Source organism: Mustela nivalis (assembly GCF_964662115.1).
Source record: "Mustela nivalis genome assembly, chromosome: 10".
NCBI classification, from domain to species: domain Eukaryota; kingdom Metazoa; phylum Chordata; class Mammalia; order Carnivora; family Mustelidae; genus Mustela; species Mustela nivalis.
The window spans coordinates 3226139-3244261 of record NC_139029.1 but is presented as its reverse complement, the minus strand read 5'-3'; the positions used below and the strand labels follow the sequence as shown (position 1 = coordinate 3244261).

Here is an 18123-nt window from a genome sequence, read left to right as displayed (position 1 = left end):
ATTGCCACACGGGCTCCTCACTCGGATGTGTCTTCCGCGCGGGCGGGACGTGGGAGGTGGAATACAGGGGAATGACTAGAATATTCAGGGGGCGCAGGGATCAGAGAAATGTCTGTGCCAGCCGGCCAGGGCTACGTGCCAGTCTGTCTCGCGGTGTTGAAGGACGGTTCATTTTTCTGGTCTGGCAAAGTGGTTTTTATGTTAATTGACTTTTTCAGACAGCAGATCTCTCTCATGGTACCTGTTCATAAACGTGATTGAGTTCTCATGCAATTTTCATTGCTTTTTGACTCACTTAAAATAGGAGATGCCCAGATAAATTAGAATTTCGGAAAAGCAGTGATTTTTTAGTGTATGTCTCGAATGTTTCATGGGACATACTTACATTATACCCACATTACTCCCTGTTTGCCTCAAGTGGAAAAGGCGCCGGGGCGTGCTGTAGTTTCCTTTGCTGAAGCTGGCTGCCGGACAGAGGCGGTTCGTCCGTGGACACGCCCCAGCCCAGCTTCCTGGGTGGTTACAGGCTTCTTGTCGTCCTCACCTGGGCCTGATTTTGCTCAGCAGGAGCTGCCCCCGGAGGGCAGGATCTCTCACCTGGAGGCCCAGCTGAGCCAGGCGTCCTCGGTCCTAGGAGCGTCTGTTGCTGAGCAGCTGCGGGAGCTGCCTTTCACGCCAGTGCACACCCCGATTGTCGTGGGAGCCCAGGCCAGGAGGTGAGGGGTGGTCCTGACGGCCCGGCACGTGCTGCGCTGTGAAGACTGGCTCTCAGCCACAGGCTTCCCCGGAGAGGGGGGTCCCCGGTCCTGCCTGTCTGCCAGCCCTTTCCTGGAGGCCAGCCTCCGTGGTCCTTGTGTTTCAGCTCTGGGAGTAGGCTGTCTCGAGCCTCGATGGTGCTCCTGCAGGCTTCCGGCTTTCCCGAAATCGTGGATGACAATAACCAACCAGCGGAGGCTGTCGATCCTGCGGATCCCGTGAAGTTCAAGCTGGAGAAGGAAGAAGCAGACGGTCTGCAAGGCAACGAGATAGTGCTGCAGTTCCTGGCCTTCAGCAGGTGCGTCCTCAACACCCCTCTCTTCCCCGGCTTCTGTGTGGCTCGAGCCGGCAGAACTCCGTGCCGAGGGCTTGCTGGGTGAAGGAATGCTGCTTGTGTTTTCATCTGGTTAGGACGCTCACATAGCCCTCTCTAAATACTGTCAAACCGGCCTTGCCCGACCTTCTGTAACTGAATGTGGCCGGTACTGTATTGGCTGGTTCTCCATCTCCGCGTGGCTCTGAGCGCAGCGCTCTCCAACTGGGGCTCAAGTGGGCTCCCCTGATCCCGCCAGACCTGCTCGCATGGGTGGACCAGGCAGCGTCTGGCCTGTGGTGCTGGACTCTCGAAAGCCCAGGTTCTCTGCCGTGGATGCCTGATTAACTGGGGGCTCTTGTTGGATTCAGAGCGTCCCAGGACTGCCAGGGAGCGCCGTGGCCAAAGACCGTGTATTTCACCTTCCAGTTCTACCGCTTCCCACCCGAGACAACGCCACGCCTGCAGCTGGTCGGGCTGGACGAGACAGGCCGGACGCGCTCCGGTTCCCTGTCGCATCTCCTGGTTCTCACTGACAAGGATGGCTCCTCTGACGCAGGTAAGTGCTCATGCGTCCGGCAGGCGTGAGAAATCCAGCCCCAAGCTGTGTTTGTAAAATTTATTCTTTACAAAATAGTGTACGGTGAAGATTTCCAAGCACAAGATTTTGAAAGATTTCCAAGAATTTGAAAGAACAGAATTATAACAATTCTGTACGGTGAAGATTTCCAAGCACATACAGAATTTGAAAGAACAGAATTATAACAAGCCAGTGGGTCCTGCCCGTGAGTGCTGTCCAGCCGCTGCCGGCGGCGTCCCCACCCACACCCCAGGTCCCTTGGAAGCAAATCCCAGACCTGTGTGATTGCATCTGTGAGTCTGTCCTTACTAGGTCTGAACACTAAGGCGTCCTCTTTGAAAAACATGCATGCAGGATTATCCCACTTAAAATGAGCGATAATCCCTTAAATGTCATCAAATATTTAGCTAATGTTAAAATTTTCCCAATAACTTCATAAAAAATTTCTTTTTGTGGATGGAGAAGGGTTTGGTTTGTTTGCTGTGAGGAGGCTGCAGCTTGTAGTGGCTGGTGGAGGTCACCATCTTGGGCCGGTGTGTGTCTGTCTGCGGGTCCCCTCTGCCCCCTCACTGGGTTGTCGTGTTACTGGCTGAAGGAGCTGCACGGCTCCAGCCTGTCCTGCAGAGCTCCCCAGTCTGCACGTGGGTTTTGCTTTCCAGCGGGGACGTTGTGAGGGTCCCTCCTGTCCCCTTTCTGCTGGCCATGGGGAGTGAGATCTTTGTGTGTGGTCGGAGGCGTGATTGTGTTTTCGGTGGGAGCTCCCTGGGGCGGGGGCTGTTCTCACCCCTCCCGCAGCGGTGCAGGGACCCATCCGTCCTTGCTGCGCCGTGTCCGTGGCCGCCGTCAGGACTGTTGCCCACAGGATGGTTATTTTGCTCCAGGTGGAGCAGTGGGGACGTTCTCCTTCCGGAGCTGGGGTGCTTCCACAGGGAGAAACTTCTCCTGGCCGCCTGCTGACTTACCTGGCGTGCAGCCCATGCGGGAAAGGCAGAACAGTGCTCAGTTCTAACCTTTTAGTTCAGATTTTCAAAACAGTGAGCCAGTTCCTTACCATCCTTTTGAGATGGGGCCAACGGCTTCTGTTTCTGCCATTACCACACTAGTGCATTTCCGCTACAGTGCACGCAAACATAGCAGATATGTTGTCGCTTTTGCCTACGGTCAGTCACCCCCACGGCCAGTCACTGGGCCTGTGAGAGCAGAGCTGGGCGCCCTTGCTGCCTCTTCAGAGAGAACAGGTGGGAAACGCCATATTAAAATGCTAATGGAGGGAAAGTAGTTTAGCAACATTAGCATCAGCCGAAAGAGACAAAAGGCAAATGCGGTGCTGAGGATAAAGGAGCCTATTAAATATAATCAAGAGAATAATCACTAGGAAAATAAATAATTCTGAACCTGTGAACTTCCAACAAGCAGCCTCAAAATACAGAAGAAACACTGACAGATGTTAGAAGGGAAAGCTGACGAGCCACAGTCGTGGAAGGGCTGACATCCCCCTCCGTGAACTGACACATGAAGCAGAGAATAATCGAGGATATTAGAAAAATACAGTTTAGAAAGATGATCTCATAAAGCCGTAGAACCAATTCAGAGGATGCGCGCTCTTCCCGAGCACACTTGAGACTTAGGGGCTGATCGTTCATGAGTGTGTGCGCGTCTCAGGCCGCCGTGCGGGCCTCGCCGTGTTCCCGGAGACCCAGCGCCGAGCTCACGGCAGGGCGTTCTCTGACGGCAACACCATGGGTCAGAAATTGACCCATGGTTCGAAAGGCTCCGAACTGCTGGGGTTTTTTTTTTTTTTTGAAACTTTAAAACATACTTTTAATTATTCCTTAGGTCAAGAAGAAATCAAAATAGAAATACTTACTTTAAACTGAATCACAAAATCCTATTGCAAATATTTCAAAACAAGTGACATATGGCTAAAATGATGTTTGCAGGAAATTTTCCAGGTTTAATTGCTTGTATTGGGCTGATTTAATTGTTCAACTCAGGAGGTTTGGGGGAAAGAACCTGAAACAAATCCAATAAAAGTAGAAGAAAAGAAGTTTTATTTTTTTAAAAAGGTCTTTAAATATTTTTATTTATTCATTTGAGAGCGAGACCGAGAGAGGGTGCGCGCATTTGTTCCAGTGGGGGAAGAGAGGTAGAGGAGCCGACTCTCCGGTGCTGCGGAGCCCGACGCAGGCCTCCGTCCCAGGATCTGGAGATCATGGCCTGAGCTGAAGGCAGGCTCTGCACCTTCTGAGCCACCCAGTTGCTCAAAGGAAAGAAATTTTAAAATAATCATAAATGCTTAGAAGGCAAACAATAGACAGTGTTGGCCAGTTGGGCACACAGCTACACGGGGTAGTGCTACCCTCCCTTGCCCAAAGTCAGATCCGGTACCAAGGGTCAGAGCTGTTGCAGGTGCTGGTCAGCCCGAGAGTGGGGCGTGCTTGCTGGCGCTCACCCCACTGGATGGGCTTTGCCAGTGGCAGAGGTCAGACCGCCCGACCGCAGACTTGGGGTCGCACCCTGCTTGCCTGAGGACCTCGGCACCCTCACTTCCTGCAAACAAATCTGGAAAGAAGAGAGGGGATGAGGGCGCAGCTCAGGTCCTGTTCCGTCTTCCAGACCCTCAGCCCTTGGCCTGGGGAGGAGCATATGAGGGGCAGAGGGTGAGTGCAGGAGGGCCCCGGGTCCCCAGCTTGGAAGCACATGGCCAGGCCAGGAGGCTGTCCTGCGATAGTCCCGGGTTTGGTTCTCTCCACTCCCTGCGCTTCTCAGCCATCCTCGGACCACTTGTCCCAGTCCACCTGCCTTCCCTCTGACGACGTGCCTGGGACCATCGGTGGACAGTTTAGCCCAGGCCCCCAGAAGGCTCTGAAGTGGGTCAGAAGAGTGCACTGATTTCCAGGCCCCCGTGCACCTGTCGCTGAGACCGGCTCCTCTCCCGTTTCCTGTTCCCGGCCCCATCCGCTGCTCTGTCCAGGGCAGCTCACCAGAGGTTCTGTGATGAGGGGAAACGGATAGTGTTCAGGCAACTTAATTCAAAAGGCCAATCACAGAGAGATGCCCCTGATTTGAATACCAAAACCCCTTTCCATTATGAACTTCCCAGAGAGAAATTAGTCTGAAAATGAAATCTTGAAAGGTGAGGTCCAAAGAAATGAAACTCCAAAATCAAATTTTGTCATTATGAATTAAAATTCAAAGTCCAAAACAAGTTCTTTTCAGGGTCTTACCCCCTCGAGACTCAGCAAAGGTACCCCCGCCTGGGCAGGGCCAGGCTTCCTCCAGCAGCCCTAGCCCCGGGGTCCCCACGGCTCAGCGCCGAGCCTCACGAGAGCCTCACGTAGGATGTATTTTCTTTTGTTGTTGAAATAGAGCATGTATGCAACACATTGTTCAGTTCCACAAGTTTTTAAAAATTAATAGATTCTGCTGTTTTTCGAGCAGTTTGAAGTTTATGGAGAAATCGAGCTGCTAGTGCAGCGTTCCCACATACCCCTTACCCCCAGCAGCTCCCCTGTCGGCAGCATCCAGCTCGCAACGGACCAGCGCTGGCGCTGCGTGGCTGCCTGAAGCTCAGAGTTCACAGGAGGGGGCTCTGGGTGCCGCGCGTTCTGTGCATTTCGACAAATACAGCCTCAGTGTCCCGTACAGTGTTGTGGAGAATGACTCTCCCCAAGGATGCCCTGGGCTCTGCTGCTTCCTTCCTCCCCTCCCCTCCCCTTCCTCACCACTGCCCTTTCTCCTGACGCTGCGGCTTTACCTTTTCCCAGGGACTCTGCACGTGGACTCACACGGCATGGAGCTTGTCCAGACGGGCTCCCTTCACTTAGCAGCAAGCGCTTAACGCTCCTCCTGTCCTTGTGGCATGGGAGCCCGTCTCTCTGTAGCACTAGCAGCGCAGCACTGTCCAGACGGACCTCCGTCCGCCTGCTCTCTGAAGGGCATCACGGTCTTCCGCTGTTTGGCAGTTATGAATAAAGCAGTTGTAAACATTTTGTTCAGGCTTCTGTGTAGACCTAAATTTTCGTCATTTGGGTAATATCTAGAAGCGTGGTTGCCGGGTCACGTGGTGCAGGCCGGTTTGGTTTGTAGGAAGCCCCGCAAACGTCTTCCTGAGCCGTGCCACGCGGGGCCTGGGCGTCCGGTGCGGGTGGGGTTTGGGATTCTGTCTGTTCCCATATGTGCACGGCAGCTCTCCCTGTTGCTTTTATAAACTGCATTTCCCGATGACGTGTGGCTTGCGGCCTCCTCTCGTTCGCTTACGTACCCCCGGTGCGTCTTGTTTGGGGAGGGGTCCGCTCATGCCTTTTGCCTGTTTGTGGATGGGGCTTTCTTACTGTTGTGTTTTAAGAGTTCTTTCTAGATTTTGCTCCCCCCGCTGTCATCAGATGTGTGCTTTGTGCGTGTTTTCTCCCAGCCAGTTGCTCTCGGGCCCTACCTGTCATCTTAGGCCGCTTGGCCAAGCCGCGTCCCCTCTCCCGTGCACCTCCACTAGAGCACATTTGGTCTAGCAGGAGACACGGCAGCCTCCTGAACGGAAGCTTCCGGAACCCTCGGCCCTGGGCCTGGGGCCTCCTCTGCCCGAGGTTCCTCCGCTCCTCGGAGTTCCGGGTGTGAGTACGGTCGCTTCTTGTTCCCGCCATGGCTCAGGACAGGGTCGTGCCTCCGGAGCGTCCCCGCTGACCTGGTCCATGCTCCTTTCAGGGGGTTCAGCCGCCCGCCGCCGTCTTGTCCTCCGTCACACGCGGGGCCTCCCTTCCATCCGCTTCCTTTGCTTCCTGGCCTGGAGTTGGGTTTCTCTGACACGTTCCTCCTGATATCCTGGCGAGTGGGTCCTTCCTTGGCACAGTGGCTGGAGTCCCTGAGCTCTGGGTCACCCGAGAGCCCCCTGGTCTGGAGAACTCTCGTCCCGCGGTTCCCCAGCCCTGCCCGGGGTTCCCCAGCCCTGCTCTGGGCCCAGCTGCTGCTGCCTTGCCTGCCTCTTCCGTGCTGGGTCTCCTGGGTCCTGTGCGTTCTCCGCCTCCGGTCCCACGGCCCCGCCTCCGGAGCCTGCGTCTGCGCAGCTTGAAACGCTTGCGTTAACTCTTTCTGTCTTCCCTTCGTCACTTGAAAGTCGGAGCAGGCGAGGTGACCGTTCACCTCCGAACACACAACAGCCTTCACAGAAAAGCAGCTCCCGTCATCCTGATGAGGACAGGGACCTCACAGTCCCATTCCCAGTTTCCCTCCGTGTCCCTTATAGCTACTGTCCTGCTCCGACATCCAGTCTGGGTCCTGGGCTGTACTGGGGTCGCCTCCCCGGTCTCGTCTCATCTGGAGTAGTCCCCGAGCCGGCGGGCACCCTGTCAAGTCTGTCGTGTTCTCTGACGTGGTGGTCTTTCCTTTATGCTTCTAAATTCCCGAGTGGCGGACATGAAGGTGTTCTCCTCCCCAGCTCGTAAACAGAGCCACACGCGGCTGCCCCGGGTTTGTGGGTTTCATTTTTCACACGCGGCTTCTGGTCTGTTTGTCGTTCGTCCTGCTGTGCGGCGGGAGACCGGGTTCCGGTTTTATCTTTCTTCAGATGCCTCTGCTTTGGACCCAGTGCCATTGGCTAGAAAGCCCTTCTTCTTCAGTGACTCGAGAGCTGCCCTTCTCATATACCCACTTTTTATTGCTTGGGTTTATGTCTGGATTTTATACTTTGTTCCATTAGACCAGAGGTTGGCAAGCTGATTTCTGTTAAAGGCCAGATAGTAAATATTTAGACTTTCTGGGTTACATATGTTCTTTCTGTAATCTTCTTTAACAGTCCTTTAAAAATGTGAAAGCTCTTCTTAGCGCCAGCTGGCTTGGCTTGGCCCGTGGGCTGTGGTTGGCTGGACTCGGCATTACACCACCCGTCCGCACACGGCGGGCAGGCCGCTGGGTCCGATGGACAGACCCCCTCCAGGTGCTCTTCCCTGCAGGGCACCCTCCACCCCTTGCCGACGTACTGGCCGGGCTGGTTTCCCGCATGAATTTGTTAGTCCTTGACGCGGCTTCTGCTGAATCCATGGCTTACGGCAAGTAGAGCCGTCCTCATGGGGCGGGAGCTGCTCTCCGGGGACAAGGCCGTCCCTTCACGTGCTCATTTCTAGCCCCCTGACTTTCCGAAGATACTGCAGTGACCCTCCTGCAGGCTCTGCCAGTTTCTTGTTTTCTGACCAATAAATCTTGTCTTTATCTTGGTTACCTTGTTTTTTAGTATTCTCCTGTGTTATTTTCCTAATTTGACTTGCTTAGTTAATTTATTTTGATTCTTTTGTTTTTGTGGATGCAAAGTATTAAAGGCTATGAATTTTCCTTTGATTATTGCTTTATGCTTTGGTGATTCAGATAAGTAGTATTTTCATTCTTTTCTAGAAAATCTGGATTTTGTTTTTCACTTGACAGAGAATAATTTACAAATAAGTTGTAAATTTGTTTTTAAGAAGTTGTTTCCAGTTTCTCGTTTGTGGCATTGTTGTCTGAGAATATTGTTTATTCATTTCTACCTTGTGGGGCATATTTAGGGTTTCTTTGTGGCGTGATACATAGTTAATTTTTATTAATGTTAAATTTTATTCATAGATGATTTATTAATCTAATTTTTATTAATGTTAATTTTTATTAATTTATTGACATTTTATTAATTTATAATAGTTAATTTTACTAATATTAATTTCATAGTTAATTTTTATTAATGATTTTAATTAATTTCGAGATACACTTGAAGTGTGTGTTTGGTGTTGCTGGAGAACAGTGTCACGCATGCATGTATTCTACCTAAAGAATTAGCCGGCCTGGCCTTCCGTACCCTTGTCTGTTGTCCACTGGACCTGCCTTGAAAACAAGGTGATTTAGTTGGTTTCTACTATTATTATGTTTTTGTCTGTTTCTCCTCGCGTCTCTGGGTTTTTGCTTTGTCATCTGAAGTGTGGCTCTCCCTAGCTGCTGTGTATTCCTCGCTTGTCGTAGACTGTAGAGGTGCTCATCGTCTGTGGGGTGTGGATGCCTTCGCGGAGCAGGGGTGTTTGTGGGGCAGGAAGGAGGGGTGGAGCCTGAGGACCGTCCAGCCAGAGGAGGAGCACCCACCACACTCGCATATGGGTGTGTGGTGGGACTGAGGCTCAGGAAGGAGGCCGGCCGGGCTGGGCTTGGTGTTTGTTGGGGGGCAGGTGAGAGAGGTGAGCGTGGGAGCCAGAGCGGACCCTGGGGAGGCTGCCGAGGAGCCTTGTCTGAGCCAGACAGGAGTGAAGGGACCCAACCCTGTGGGGGGTGGAACAGGGCACCTCCAGCCTGAGAGCCGTGAGGCTGGGCCCAGACTCGGTGGCCCCCACACCCCACTCACCTCCCGCGAGTACTCAGCATGCTGTCAGCTCTGGGCGCACGCAGTGTGTCACCCCGTGACCATGAGCTCCGTCAGGCCGGGACCCTGTCCATCCCCTGCTCCCATGTTGTTTCTGTGCAGTGCTTGGCACGTGGGCTGGGGGCACCCAGCAGTTGCGTGTTGAGTGTGAACTCCTCGTGCGTCTGAGTGGTCGGACTAGTGGTGTTGGAGCGGGAGGCAGCTGGCAGGGGCGTCGCAACGGCCTGGGGCCCAGGAGGCACTCCCGGCTGATGTGAAGAGGAGCTGCCTGTGGGGGCGGAGATGGAGGGTCTGGTGGGGACCTGCTTCCCTGGGGAGCAAGGAGAGCTCCGGGTGGAGAGTCTGTGGGTCTGGGGGACATGGAGGTGGGGCGCGGCACTCCAGGGCCCGGTGTCCGTAGGTGTCATTTGGGAAGTTGGCCCGCAGAGTTCACATCTGTTCTGCCTCTGCAAATCTGAAGTCTGAGCCGTGTCAAGCCGGTGCCTGAGCTCGTCCTTCACCTGCATCCCCGGTGGGCCTGGTGTGGGGAGCGGCGCCTTTAGTGCCGGGAGCTGGGCCCTGGGTGTGTATAGGTCTTTGTTCCTGTCCCCACCATGTGTCTGAGGAGCCAGCCTCAGGGCTCCCTTGCTGCGGGGGTGTCCTGACAATGGCCAGAGGCCACCGGCCACCCAGGTCTCAGCTGGCTGGGGGCTCTGGGGCCTCCAGTGGTTCCGTTACTTTCCTCACTTGTGACGTGATGCTGGGGACTGGCCTGCCGGGGCGTGGGGTCATTGCTGTCCACTCCCTCAGCCTTTTTCCCAACTCCTTACTGTGCCTCCACTCCATGAGGTGCTGGTCTTGGCGCCGTGTCCCTTGGGCCCACGAGAGTCCCCACACCCCGCCTTCCCGTCCCCCACTGCTGTGTCCACTCCAGCCTGCTTCCCTGCTTCAGCAGAAGGACCATTCTGGTCTTGAGAACAGGGGACAGCCTGGGGCCGAGGTGGCTGGAGTCGGGGTGAGGATCACAGCCCAGTCTGGGACCTGCCCCCCAGTGCTGATTCAATATGTGCCCTTGGCCCCAAAGTCACTGTTCTGCTTCCCGGGGGCTCTGTAAATGTGTTATCGATGAGAAGGGGGGAGTGTCGGGCTGTGCTCCCCAGCTTGGCCGCTCCCTGCACAGTAACTCATGACGATTTCAGTGGCGTTTCTGTCAACTTGGAACTGATGGTGATGCCACCTGGGGGAGCCGAAAGGCGGGGTATACAGTCCACTGCCGTCTCGGTGATGAGCCCGAGAGCTGGAGCCCCCCGGGGAGGCACTGTGCTAGCGCAGCGCTCGGGGCCCTGGGCTGGAGCTCCGCACGGGCATACGTTCTCCCAGTTTTGGTGGCAGACCACGTCTTCCTTCAACCCTGCACGCGGAGTAGCGACCTCTCCGGTGCATCCCCATCAGGACGTCTGTCCCCATTCAGGATAGACTGTTTTGCACGGACTCGGTGAAAACCATGAATCGTATTCCCGGAAGAGTTCAGGTTTTGCATTGGAAAGAAATGGTGACTTCTGGATGGGACTCTCTGTTTCGCAAATGTGGGTATTTTATGATGTTTGGATGAATGTGTTTATTAAGCTGCGGTTGTGATGGAAGCAGAAACACAATCATGACCACCGCAGGACTGTTTCAAAATATAAAGATGGTCAATGACTCAAGTCACTTTTGGGCTCATTCGAGGCCTCTTTGGACAGGGTCTCCCGGCTTTCAGCTCAAGTACCTGGTGGATCCTGGGTTCCTGAAGCCCGGAGAGCAGCGCTGGTTCACCCGCTACCTGGCCAGCCAGACCCTACAGATTGACGTCTGGGACGGAGACTCCCTGCTCCTCGTGGGATCTGCGGCCGTCCCGATGAAGGTGGTGGCTCGAGGGTAGGGTGTCCCCCTGGGAGGGCCTGCTCAGGAGGTGGTCCTCTCCCACTGAGGGGTGCTGTGGTCCGACTGTGCACAGATTCTGTCCCTCCCCTGAGGGAGGGACTTTCACAGAGTCCCCATGGCGCGAAGCTATGTTGTATTTTCTGTCGGTCAGCTCCTCCTACAAACTGACCACAGGTAAGGTCACCTTCGGCCCCCTCCCCCGTCCTGACAGTGAGGACACCTGTTCCCTGTGAGCAGGGGCCTGGCCTGGGGTGGGGACGGGGTGAGGGACGGACTGGGCTGTGCAGAGGTCTCCTGAAGCCTGCTAGCAGTTACTTGAACTGTGCTTTTCGAATTGTAGTTAGAATTAGACTACTTCTTTCTCTAAGTGCGCTTTCCGTCTTCCTCGCATACTAAAACCTAAATCCCCGTGTTAATTAAACATTCCTCCCTGGGGTTTCTCCCCGGAGGGTCGGCGTAGTTTCAGGGCAGCTCCTGGGCTCGGACCTAGGGACACGGTGTCCCGGCTGCGGGGCGGCTGTGGGAGGGGAGCCCCAGCTCCTGCGTCTCCAAGAGCCCCCCACTCTCCCTGACTCCTACTAGTGCACTTCCTTCTGGATTCCAGCCTCGGGTGCCCCTCCGTTCCCCCCACTCCCAAGCCTCGCCCCTGCCACAGCCCATGTGGTCACCAAGACCTGCAGCCCAGCTCACCGCTCACTCCTTGGCAGCCCTCACCATGAGGAGCTCACGGCCCCGTTTGTGGTGTGCCGGCCGCGTGCTCTGCTCCCCCGATACCCTGCTCCTCTGCCCCTGGGGTGCTGCCTGTTCCCCTCTTCCCTCGGAGGGCTGACCTGGCTGCACCATCCCTCCTCTGGCCGACTCAGGTGTCCGTCCCTGAGGAGTGATGCCCCCAGGGGGCGGGAGGCGGGGTCACCTGTGGGGAGCACTCAGCAGATGCGGCTGACCTTCTCATTCCTCACCCTGGTCCCTCAGACCTTCCTGGGGCATGGTAAGCCTGTGGGATCATCATGGCCATTGCTTGTCTGTCTCTGATGTCGGCTGGTGACATCCTGGTGGGTGGGAATGGGACAGTCACTCGTCCCCAGCACAGTCCTGACCCACAGTGGGCACCGTGCTGTGTAGCTGAGAAGGAGCCAACGGAAGGAGCAACCGGGGACTGGGAGGAAAAGGGGTGAGGAATGGAGGGAGCAGGGAGGAGCGGCTGGAGGGAGGAGCAGCCGGAGGGAGGAGCGGCCGGAGGGAGGAGGGAGCGGGGCGGGGGGTGGGCTGAGGGATGAGGGAGTGGGCACTGGAGGGGCTGGGAGGAGCCCCTGTGAACTGGGGGCCTGTCGCGGCCCCAGCCTCCGCCGCAGCCGAGCCCCGTGTCCCCGTGTGCTCGCAGCTGGAAATGAAGTTGTTTTATCTTGTCCTCCGCGAAGACCCTTGAAAAGAGTGCTGTTGTGATTATTGGCACTTGGATAAATTAAAATTAAAATTTACTTTTTAAAATATAAAGTATTTAACTTCAAAATTTATAGAGAAGGGGTGGGGAATTTGGGTAAGAAGAGAGAATTCCAGTCGGGTTGGGCAGGTGGGCTTCCTGGAAGGTGTGGCGCACGGTGGCTCGTCTCCCCGGCTTGTGCTGTTGGGCGCGTGAGGGATTTCTGCTTTTCTCTTGGGACGCCGCGCGAGCGTCTCGAAGGACCGTGTGCCCTGTCCTCAGCTTGTCCCCGAGGACGCGACGGTGTTGTTAGGACGGTAGTGACAGTCGCTCCAGAGCCCCGTTGCCCCTCCCTTCACTGACTGTGCCCTCAGCCCAGCCCCGGGCTTGTGCTGCGTTACCCTCACGTCCGGCAGGGAAACTGAGGCCCGAGGTCCCGCTGACAATAGCCGAGCCGGCTTTTCGCCCAGTTCTGACACAGAAGCTGGTGCCTTTCACCCTCGCGCTCTGCTTTCCCCAGACGACAGCTTCTCGGAGCTGTTTCCGAGTCAGCCGTGCTCACGTGACAGCCCTGCACGCAGTGGGTGGGACCCGCAGACCGGGAGCCCCGTCCTCCTCCTCCTGGGTGAGGACGAGGGCGCCAGCTGCGTTTCCATGCTCTTGCTTTTAACGGGTATTAATTAGACAAGAAATCTTCGCCACCCATAGTGGGATGCGGTGCCTTGTTTTTCCGGGCCTCTCTGCTTCCCGGCGCCTGGGTGTCACTTCCTTCATCAACGGGCCCTTCTCCCGCGGGGACATCGTGTAGTCAGCCCCGCCACCGGCCCCGGCCGTGAACACGAATGGGGTATGTGGGCTCTGTGGACCCGCCCTGTGATGCTCGCAGGGTCTGAAGCAACTGGAAGCTGCGAGACCCGCCGGGGAGGGGTCGTGGGCGCCTTCCCTGCCAGAGGGGGGCTGACCGCTGGAGGAGGCGGCGCTGGGACCCTGCTCTGGTCCTGCCCGTCCACTTGTGTGTGAGAAGAGCACATTGAAAGGTCCGGTGACTTTCCCAAGGTCTCCCAGGAAGAGGATCCCAGCTGGGCCTGGAGGCGGCCGTGGTCTTGTCATTCCCCCGCGGGCTTCAGTAGCGCTTGGGCTCAGACCGAGCACTGAGGGGTGAGCTGGCGTAGCAGACAGCACCGGGCCAGGAAGGTCTTGCGCCGCCCTGGGTCTGCTCTCACCGGCTCTGAGCAACTGGGGCCTGGTGTGGACCCTCGCAGCTGGACCTTAGCTGCCCTGTGGCCCTGCTCCCAGCCACTCCCTGTCCTCCAGCCACACTGAAGCCAGATGTGCAGGCCCCAGGTATGGGGGTCTGTACTCTGCATCCTGGGCCAAGTGTGCCCCCAGCCTTCCCGGCCTGGCTCATACCTGGAAGCTCTCACTAACCAGAGGCGGGGTCTGCTCAGCGTCCCCAGCCTCGTTCTGTCACTCGTTTCCGGGGGTTCTCGCTGTGGAACGGGCTCCAGGGAGGTGGCTGCCTGGCCTGGCCGTGCGTCGTTGGCGCTCACTCACTGGGTGGACTGGGTGCACTTTATGAAAGCGTTTGTGGGAAAAACCGGATATCGAGGACTTAGGTTTTCAGAAGAAGACGGGCTTGGCCTCAGCCACCCTCTGACTGCTGCCTTTCTCCTCTGCAGCATCTGCTCCGCCAAGGCCGGCCGGCTGTGCAGGTCCTGCATGAGCTCGAGGTTGTGGCGACCGAGTATGAGCAGGACATGGTGGTGAGTGGAGATATGTCCCGGTTTGGCTGTGTCAAGCCCATCGGTGTCTACACGGTGCTGAAGGGCTGGCTGCATCTGACGCTGGCCAACGTGGGTAAGAGTCCCTGGTGGCTTTGCTGGCTTTAGGCCGTCTCCTGGGTGGCCACTCGTTTCCCCAGTTGCTGCTCTGTCCGGGCAGTGGGTACTACTGTGGGTGTCATATAATCAACAGGAATTCAGAAGAACTTTTACTGTTTGACCACTGAGTGCCCTCGACCACTGGACATCTGTCCTCCACCATGGGGCATCTGCCCTTGACCATGAACATCTGTCCTTCACCACTGAGCCTACCCCCAGCCGCTGGTCTGTCTTTGACCCCCGAGCCCATCCTGGCACCGTTGCTGTTCCTGACTTGTGATCAGGATTTGGGATCAGTCACCTCAGTCTTGCCCACACTTTGTTTCTTGGTGCCGTCTGTGGGGCATCTCTGTGACAATCCTCAGATAAGGTGACTGGTTCCAGGAGGGCTTTTGTGTGGAATATCAGCCCACAGAACGACTTCATCACAGGAGAGGAGAGGGAAGTGCCCTCAGCTTCCGTGCTGCCTGGGGATAGAGGAGCAGAGCAGCACACCCCTTAGAGCCTAGTGCTCGGACCTTACACCTAACGGTGTCCGAGGGTTGCTTTCAGATCAAACACGCTGAGCACAGCCCGGATACACCTTCGTTCATGGGCCAGTGGCAGGGCGCGGGGCTGGCTGCGGCTATAGTGGACTTACCTAGACATTCTGGAGGCTCCTCTGAGGCCCTGACCAACGGGGAACCTGGGGCCGGCATGCCTGCCCCCACAGGGCAGGGGACCAGAGTGAGCCCCTGTGGGACCAGGGGACAGGCCCACTCTGTCTCCCTCCAGCGGACTCTGGAAAGATGGGGGATTTTCAGGGGGAAATGGAAAGCAGGACAAAACCAAGACGTTGGAGATTTCTGGAGCCGTGTCTGCCCACACAAGACTCCAACCTCTCACACTTTATGGGAGAATTTTCCATTCCTCACAGCCCAGGCTGACATTAAAGCCTGGAGCTTTGTGGGCCACAGGAGCCCATGTGGGCAGTGTGGAGGGGTCGGCCGGGGCCGCCGCAGCAGGGTGGGCACGCACAGCCCGTTACTCAGCTTGGAGGCTTCTGCCTGCTTGTTTACTACTGTGGCATCTGAGGCAGCCTGGGAAACAGACAATATGGAAACAACAAAACTCAGTTAGGTTCTGGAGGAAGAAACGAGCCGTGTGTGAGAAGCCAACATCATTCAGAAGCTCCTCCGAGCCAGGTTGCTGCAGGAGCGTCCGGCTTTTGAGATCGCGTTGGTTATTTTTGTATTTATTCGCGGCCTGCAAATGTGCAGTGATTCCGAGTTTTAAATCTTATCTGCAGAAGAAAGATTAGCTCCATTATATGTTATCTCAAATCGTCATTTCCATACTTTGCCTGCAAGAGAGCGATAGCGCGTGGGGCAGAGTTAGAGACGCCCCCAAGAGGGCGGCCGCCGAGGGGATTAACCAAGGACGAGCGCGTGCAGCTCGCTGGGCCGCGCGGCCACGCTCTGGTTTCCCCTGCAAATTCTGCGTATTCTGGAGAAGTGTTGTGGCTTTTGTTTCTTTATAAAACTGATTGTTCTGCCACAAGCAGCAGCAGGAGGAGGCTGTGTGAGCTCTGGGGGACAGAAACAGGGTCGGGCCAGCATCCTAGCGCCCGGCGTGGCGTCGCTCCCCTGCGCTGCATTCACAGGGCGGGTGGTGAAGCTCGAGGCTGCGGAACGGGCACCTTCTCTGCCCGTGGTGCCCGTGCACGTGGCGTGTCCGCTCAGACAAGCTCCGTGACGGTCTCTGCAGCTTTGTCTGCGGTGTGACGGTGGCTCTTCGGGGAGCTGCCGTCGCTTGTATCTGCGGCCCTTCCTGGGGGCCCCTGGGGAGCGAGGGCCTTCTGCGACCCCGGCTCCGTGTTCTCAGGGTTGAAGGAGAGCTGGGTGGTGTGGATAGAGGGCCCGGGTTTGGGGTGGGACACCGTGACGTGCTCTGCTCCTGCCGTGGACCGAGGTAGCTGCAGACCATGTCAGGAGCCCTGCCCATCTGGAGGGAGTTCCTGCTCCTGCAGCAAATGTGCGGGTCCCCGGCTTAACCCGGGTCTCCCCGAAGGGAAAGAAAGCCACGGCCGTGGGGATCTTGGACTGCACCCAGAGGAAGTGAGCGCCTTCCCCGCGTCCCATCCCTGAGTCAGCGGTGCGTGCCCCCGATCTCGTTTATTGCTCCAGCTTCCAATCCAACAGTGCAAGTGCGAAATGCGTCAGAGGAAACGGCGATACTTGGGGACAGTCCTGGTCTGTCTGGAGGTGACCGCGTCATCCTGCTGGTGCCGCGGTGACCGTCATGACTCCTGAGAGCCCGGCTCCAAGGCCGCTGGCTATCTGCCTGCGAGCTGTGTGCTGCGGCTCCTGAGACCTCCCAGTGGAGCGGTCTCCAGGCCGGACGGAGGCCACGGGCGCGCCAGCCAGACGCGGTCGGGGCTCCTTGCCTGTGCTTGAGTGCAGCCGTGGAGGTTCCCAGGGCCCCTCAGGTGGGCACAAATCCGTTGTCCTGACAGGGAGTGGAGGTGGTGTATGCCCACTGCTGGGTGACTGACGGAGCAGGTCCTCGGTGGGATGGAGAGCTGGCCGGACGGTCTGCCCTCACCGGGGAGGAACAGCGCTGAGAGCCGGGAGCCTGGACCGACTCTGAGCTCGGGGCAGGAACAGAGCACCCCTGGGCTCCGGGGACCTTTGACCCTCTTATGTGGAGAGCAGGGTGGTACCAGAACAGTGAGTGTTGGTGCGAGGATCTGGGCTCTGGCGTCAGCTGGCTGTCCCTTCCCTGCCTGGCCAGGCTGTCTGTCCCTGCCTGCTTGTTTGCTTGTCTGTCCCCCTTGGGGCCTGGGGCTTCTTGGAGACGTGGCTGGTCTTCCTTGCTGTCGTGGTCGCCCAGCAGCAGCCACAGTGGCCTGGTGTGGTGGTTGGAGGTTCACGAACGGGAGGCTGAGTGAGTGTGAGAGCCTGATTCTGTGCCCCTTGGACTTGGGCTGACAAAGCGGGCCCCGCGGCGTGAGCAGCTGAGCCCGTCAAAGTGGTGTCCACACCAGATTCCGTTCTTGGGGACGAGCCTTGCGACCTTGTGGCGCTGAGCTGTGTTGGGGTGAGCTGACCGCAGGGGGAGGAGGACCGTGTTTGGCAGAGGCTCCGCTGCTCCTCCGTCTGTGGGGCAAGAGCAGAGAGGCAGAACCCCAGGGAGAAGCGTTCCGTGCTCAGCCGCGCAGAGGCCGGGAACAGTTGAGACTCAAGACGCAGGGCCAGAGGGCGTCCGTCCGAGGGGAGCGTGACACAGACGCGTGCGCTGCGCGTGCAGAGCCGGCGTGGGGGAGGGATGGAGCAGCAGCGGGACTGAGCCTGGCCCCGAAGCCCCCCAGGAAGAGACCCTGGGTAGGATTGTCACTGGCCTCCGTGGCCGGGCCTGTGAGGAACCATCGCAGAGGAGGAGGCCTGCCATCTGGCGTCTCACGGTGGCATGGTGCGCACCTGGCAGGCGAAGCCCGGGTTCGACCCGACGCTTTGCCGGGACTGTGGTGCTGCTTCAGGGACGGCTCCGGACAGTGAGCTCCACGCCTGTCCCGGCGCGCTGGTCTCCTTGCCGGGGGCTGTGGAAGACACCAGCGCGCCTGCGCTTGCCGGGACTGCTGGCCGAGCGGTGACCGCTTTGCGCCCCTGGGCTCGTGACCAGGAGTGGCTCTTGTCGCAAGAAGGCTGGGGGAGGCCTCCCTGTGTGAGAGTCTCAGAAACACGCAGGCGACCTGAGGAGCTCGGAAACGTCGAGAACGGAAGTCCCGGGGGAGGTCGCTGCTCGCCTGTGTGTCGCCGGCCTGTAAACCACGCCAAGGCCGTCACTCGTATCGGCCAGAGGCGGTTTCAGTCCGTCTGTCAGTTTTGAATCGAGCATTTTCCCCCACGCCCAGACTGGGGCCTTAGT

At 57.3% G+C, this 18123-nt stretch overlaps 1 protein-coding gene across 11 annotated transcripts in view; it reads left to right on the top strand.

The window, feature by feature from the left end:
- NPHP4 (nephrocystin 4) overlaps positions 1–18123 on the top strand; it is a 106200-nt gene that overhangs the window by 71312 nt on the left and 16765 nt on the right. For 7 of the 11 annotated variants that reach the window (XR_014299668.1, XR_014299669.1, XM_082686738.1 and 4 more), the window contains 5 exons: positions 565–716; positions 863–1054; positions 1441–1628; positions 10737–10897; positions 14017–14194. Coding sequence is in view for 8 of the 11 variants with exons in the window: in XM_082686738.1 (XP_082542864.1) it covers positions 565–716; positions 863–1054; positions 1441–1628; positions 10737–10897; positions 14017–14194 (871 nt within the window). In the remaining 3 variants the exon portion in view is untranslated. The remainder of the gene's footprint in view (positions 1–564; positions 717–862; positions 1055–1440; positions 1629–10736; positions 10898–14016; positions 14195–18123) is intronic. The other 4 variants (XR_014299667.1, XM_082686736.1, XM_082686735.1 and 1 more) reach the window with 1 other exon arrangement.